This window comes from Epinephelus lanceolatus, chromosome 20, assembly GCF_041903045.1.
Source record: "Epinephelus lanceolatus isolate andai-2023 chromosome 20, ASM4190304v1, whole genome shotgun sequence".
In the NCBI taxonomy this organism is placed as follows: Eukaryota; Metazoa; Chordata; class Actinopteri; order Perciformes; family Serranidae; genus Epinephelus; species Epinephelus lanceolatus.
Window position 1 is genome coordinate 35,104,726 of NC_135753.1, and position 6,000 is coordinate 35,110,725.

The 6,000-nt window shown below is 42.6% G+C and overlaps 1 protein-coding gene across 4 annotated transcripts in view; it reads right to left on the reverse strand.

The window, feature by feature from the left end:
* The window catches only part of zcchc2 (zinc finger, CCHC domain containing 2), a 38,737-nt gene extending 34,799 nt beyond the window's left edge, over positions 1-3,938 (reverse strand). For 2 of the 4 annotated variants that reach the window (XM_033638681.2, XM_033638680.2), the window contains exon 1: positions 2,959-3,938. In XM_033638681.2, the coding sequence (XP_033494572.1) occupies positions 2,959-3,759 (801 nt within the window). In that variant the 5' untranslated portion in view covers positions 3,760-3,938. The remainder of the gene's footprint in view (positions 1-2,958) is intronic. The other 2 variants (XM_078162808.1, XM_033638683.2) reach the window with 1 other exon arrangement.
* Between the last annotated feature and the right edge of the window lie 2,062 nt (positions 3,939-6,000).

A 6,000-nucleotide genomic window follows, 5' to 3' on the forward strand; every position in this document is an offset into this window, starting at 1 on the left:
CCCATGTTTCTGACAGAAACCAAGCCAATTTGCTCAGGTTTCAAAGATTTAAAGCATCCTTAATGTAAACCACCATAACGTGGAAAGACCCTCACAGAAGTTGAGGTTCATTTTCAGCGTCTGACCCTGAAGTGTGAGAGTTTTTTTCATGTGCTGGTAGGAGTCTGACACTTGAGAGTCTGCTGCGTAACAGCTTTGCATTCCTAACATGACTTCAGATTAGGTAAGTGATTTTTCCATTTATGAGTGGACGTACATTTCATAAATGCCGAAACAATCAGTCAGTCGACAGAAAACTCCGATCACCTTTGTTAAATAACTGTAAGGGAGAAACCCTGGGCTCCTCTGTGGTAAGAGGCCCCGCTGGCTCAGTCAATAATCCATCCTTGCCTCATGGACATACAGCGCAGTTACTTTGTGTTTAAGATTTAACTCCATGTTTAAAGAGACTGGAAGGCTTGAGTCCAAGCAAAAACTATGACAGTTCTTTCCACTGCTTAATAACCCCAACCTGAGCAGAGGAAATAGGTGGAACTCGTGGTTCCCAACCTTTTTTCCTCAAAGGGATTCCTTTTCAATTAATTAGTTAAGTGACATATGACAATTTATATTCTATTCAGTGCAGAACAACAACAGTACAGAACAACTGATAAAATGCAACCCAAACAGCGAACACAATAAGTGTTGGAGGTTTGCGTAAAACAAGCTATGTGAATGAATTTTGAGCAAATTATTTCCTCTGAACGTTGCATCAGAGATGAGTTTTCCTAATGTTTTAAGTAACTTCTTAGATGTCTCTCAGGCTGTATTCAATATTATTTTAATTTTCGACAATCACACACACTTAATAAGCTACTTTTATGAACAAACTCAGTGTCTTCTTTTCCCTGACGCTTGGCCATTATTCTATTAGCTCTCTGGTTTTTTTAACTGCAGGACTACGCTGTTTGGCAGACAGTGAAGTGTCAATATAGCTTGTGCTCAAGTTATTTCCGGCACCATTCCCTTATGCTATGAGGGTTTTTTTTTAAGTTAATATCTTGAATAATAATCTTATCTTTAGAAATAACAACTTCATTTTCCTTACAGGACAGAATGAAATGCTGAGATAAAGGCCGACTGTATATTTTCAAAAAAGTTCTCTTACAAAAATCGAAAAGGCCTCATGACCGCCCTGAGAAACCTTGGCGACCTATAGCGGGGGTCAGGACCCCCAGGTTGGTAAGTAACCAGTGATATACACTGATGAACAGCAATACAGGTAAGAGGAGAAAAATATGTATTTTAAATTTTTAAGTGAACTGTCCTTTTAAGGGATGAAATGAGAAACAGCTGTGTGAAAAGAAGGCAACAGCTTTGAAGGGATAGTTCATACTTTTTTTTAAGTGGGGTTATCCACTGACAGCATATTACATACATTACAAAATCAATATTAGTTTAAGTGTACACTATATTTAGAATATTTTCACCACTTTCCCTTGCTGTCAGACAGTGATTTCCGGCGGAAAAATAAAGCCATTATATCACTCAATTTAAAGCCAGACTCCATTGAGAAAAACAGTGATTTAGCACTGCTTCAACACAGGAGCTGTTGGTCTATCACTGCCTCACTCAGATATTTTGTTTGTGTAATTGTGTGACTTCAGCGTTCAAACGGGTTAGTTCAGAATCACCAAAGTCACACATTAACACAAATAAATTAACTGATCGGGGTAGCGGCAGACCAGCAGCTCACATGTTCAGCAAGCTTAAATGACTGTTTTTGTCAGTGGAGTCTGGTTGATTTGACAACGGCAGAGATGGGGAGCTGAACCGTCGAAATGGGCTGTCTGACGGAAAGCTAAAGCAGTGAAAATATTCTAAATATAGCGTAAACTTAAATTGTTATTGATTCTTTTGGGTGGGACTTTTAGAGGTCGCTAAAATATGTTTTGTTGCTGGCCCCCATCCACAGCAGTACATTGCTTAGCTTCTGTGCTAGATTCCAGCCTGCTTCTCCAAACTGGGGGCATGCTGGCATACATCTGCTTTAAATACTAAACTAGCTATGGAGACATATCCCATACAACCTCACTTTTAAAAAAGTGACCTGTCCCTTTAAGCCATTATTAGTATAGCTGATAACCTTGGCAGTTTATTACCTTTCAAACAAACTTACAAGTCTCTAATGGGTGCAAAACTTCACTCCAGTGTACCTACCAACACATGACATAATGTACTTTATGATCAAAACCTCTGCCACAAAGGAGGACATAAAATCAGCAGCTGTTGTTTGGTTGTAGTGCAAACCTGCATGCACCAGAGTCATGCCCCACATAGTTAAAAGCCACAAGTGAATGTGTACTTTATCAAACTCCTGCTGCAGCAGTTACAGCAGCCACCAGCTGGGACAGACAGTCTGCTGGATAATAAGACTACCACAGCAGCTCTTGGCATTAGCTTGGATGTAGCTTTGACAGGGGCATTAGCATCCAGTAAGCTCGTTAATGACTTTCATCGTGCAGAGCGTTTAGAAAGTTGACGGCAGCCTGTACAGATCCGCAGCACCGCCAAATAAGTTAGTGTACAATGGGAGCAAAGCAACAGTGTTATAAAAATATCCCAAACATTTAAAAATGGCGTGTGTAGCTGGTTAAAACCACCTGCCGAACTTCAGCTATAGCAGGTTAACCGATTAGCTTCTAGATGCTAGCTAACTCTGTTAGCATTAGCTACACTGCCATGGACGGCAGCTAATGCTAAGAAGGGGAGGTTTCCTGCTAAAGTACTTAGCACACTTGTCCAATGTGTAATGTAACATTCATATCTCACAGTAATTAGCTGTAAATGTAACGTTACATTTAATGAAGTTGTAACTTTAGCCAGCTATGCTACAGACGTGAGCTCCCTCCTGAAGCACACAAGTTTTGAGCTAGCCTGGCATTCAGTGGAAACGATAGTAACGCTGCTGCTCATTACCGTTATCTGGGCGTTTATTCTGAGCTGATTCTGACGTCTCTCCTCCTCCATGGCAAGCTCTATTTTGTCAAGCTGCCCTCGGACCATCTCCCGCTGGTGGAAATGGAGAGCTGGGTGCAGAGAGGCCATGGTAAAGAGCAGCGCCAACTGCTCCAGAGGTCCTGCCGCTGGCTCGTTAGCCGACGAGCCGCAGGTCTGCTCCGACCGCCCGTACACACTCCCGTCCTGACACGGCGGGTGAAACGAGTGGTGGTGAGGGTCCCTGAATGGATGAAGGGAGTAGTCATAGTTTTTGTAGAACATGGCCGGGTCTACATGGCTCAGTATCCGAAAGAGTATTCCAGCACATTCCCTGCTGTCAGACCCGAGGAGGGACAGGCAGACCAGGAGTTTAGACCTCACAACCGGATCAATCACGTCCGTTAAAAGCCCCAATTCGCTCGGACTATTCGCCCGGAACTCGAAGTCTCTTAAAACATGGTAATCTTTCCTTGTAAGATCCTCCAAGTAAGATCCCAAAAAGCGGAGCTCCAGTGCTTGGCACATATGTAGCAGTCCGCACATGAACTCGATCCGCTTAGCGGGGTTTAGATGTAGGCCAAACCATTCGAAGACAGTCTCCTTGTTCAGCTGGGATGGACACACACCGGGTCTGGGCGACTGATCCAGTCCGTCGGACACCGAGGAAGGAGGTGCCGCCCTGGGAATATGTTGGTGCTCCGGCTGATCCAATGAGTCGTCCTCGGCCGTTTCGTCGCCTCCTTCCTCGCCCGTTTTCATCGGTAGCTTCATTTTCAGCATTATCAGCGCTGCGAGAGAGGCTTCAAAGTGTGAATGACGGACCAAAATACATTACTGACAACTTCCACCGGTTCGTAATGCTGAAAAGAGAGGCGAACTGTCAGTCGTTTTACAGTGTTTTTACTATTAGCTAATCATCTGACGCGACGATACTACTGTAGCTTTTTCCTACGGTACCTTCTTCTTCTACTCCTTATTTCCGGCAGAGTAGCTGTGGACAGAGGGCACATTACTGCCACCGCGCGGCTGTTAGTGGAACTGCTGTAATTTAGCCTGCATAAGGGACTGTACTTTACTTATCAGAGGAGGAGGAGGAGGAGGGATGGCTCGGGTCAAATTGCAACATCATTCATTAAAGGCTTTTTTTAATCTCGTGGGACATTCAAATAACATTGAAAGTATACCGATATATATTTAGTTGATCAAGGTATTTTCAAGGCTCAAAATGTGGGGCCCTTGCATCACAGCATCACACAAAGAAGTGCACAACTCTGCTTCTGAACATGATATTTCCATATAAGTTATGTCTATCATCAGTTTTTAGGATGCTCTTTAACGTATAACCATCAGATATGACTTGTTCTGCATGTGTATGTGCAGTGAGGCAGTACCCTTACCCCCAAAATGACTTTTCTTTGAATCCAAACATTAATTTCTGTAACTGCTTATCCTGTTCGGGGTTGCGCTTGGGCTGGAGTCTATCCCAGCTGACACTGGGTGAGAGGCAGGGTACACCCTGGACAGGTCACCAGACTATCACAGGGCTGACACATAGAGACAGACAACCATTCACACTCACACTCACACCTACTGACAATTTAGAGTCACCAATTAACCTGCATGTCTTTGGACTGTGGGAGGAAGCTAGAGCACCTGGAGGAAATCATTTCACCCAGACCATGTAACGGTAAATTGTTGAAACGTTGCCTTTGACATTGAAAAAAGAATATTCCACTAAATCCATGATGGTATGCTTTTAATAAATGATGCAGGAGGGTATTAGGACCAACAAAAAGTACCGAGGTTGGGCCCATTTTTGAGTTAGATCGACTGACTATTGACCCTCCTGGAACCTACAAATACTTGTCCTTGAGCCTCCCCGATTGATTGATTCCTCCCCCATGATGCAGCACAGAGCGCCACAGGAAGTCATTCATAATTATCTATTATATTTAAACGGTTTTATAGTGACTTGAACGTGCAATTATTCCTTGCAACACTGCCTTAACTGTGCAATAACTGGTGCAATAATTCAACTGTGCAATATTCTTCTACTACAGCTATTATTATAAGTCATACCTCTGCTATTATTACACTCATATGATTATTATTGTCACATACACATAATATCATATATTAGTATAAACACATATATACTACCAAAATGCTGTTATTATTATTATTATTATTATTATTATAATCATTATTATTACTAAAAATAAATGTTACTGTAGCTTTTGTCATATGGATCACTCTGCATTTATCATGTTGATCTGTTCTGTACGACATCTATTGCACGTCTGTCCGTCCTGGAAGAGGGATCCCTCCTCAGTTGCTCTTCCTGAGCTTTCTACCATTTTTTTCCTCGTCAAAGGTTTTTTTGGGGAGTTTTTCCTTATCCGCTGTGAGGGTCCTAAGGACAGAGGGATGTTGTATGCTGTAAAGCCCTGTGAGGCAAATTGTGATTTGTGATATTGGGCTTTATACATAAAACTCAGTTTACTAGTCAATTCTTACCAACAACTCTTGAATGTAAATATCTAACATATAATGTCTAGTGATGGCCAAATGAAGCCTCATGAAGCATTTTCTTTATTGTCTGAGCTGGTCACGGAACCTAGCGGCATCAAGGGGAAACACAGCAGGACAACAATGAAACTTAAAGGATAACTTCGGTATTTTTCAACCTGGGCCCTATTTCCCCATGTGTATGTGTGCGTATGATTCATAGGTACAACTCGTTTTAAAATTGGTTCAGTATTGAGGGAGGCGGATGCAGCCGGGAGCTGTGAAACGAGCTAAAACGGTAACGGGGGCAAATGCGTCCCGCATAAGTTTGTGCATTAAAAGTGCTTTTTTTCATTACTGACCGGTTCAGATCGCCAGTGCTATCTCTGTAAATAGCATAGTAAACGTTTCCCTTACCTCTGGGCTGTGTGTGACGTCATCTTGCGAGAGCTTTGCTCCACTGTGTCTGTAGCTCTCTCTACTCGTGGGACAGCTTTTTTCTTGAGGAAGAGG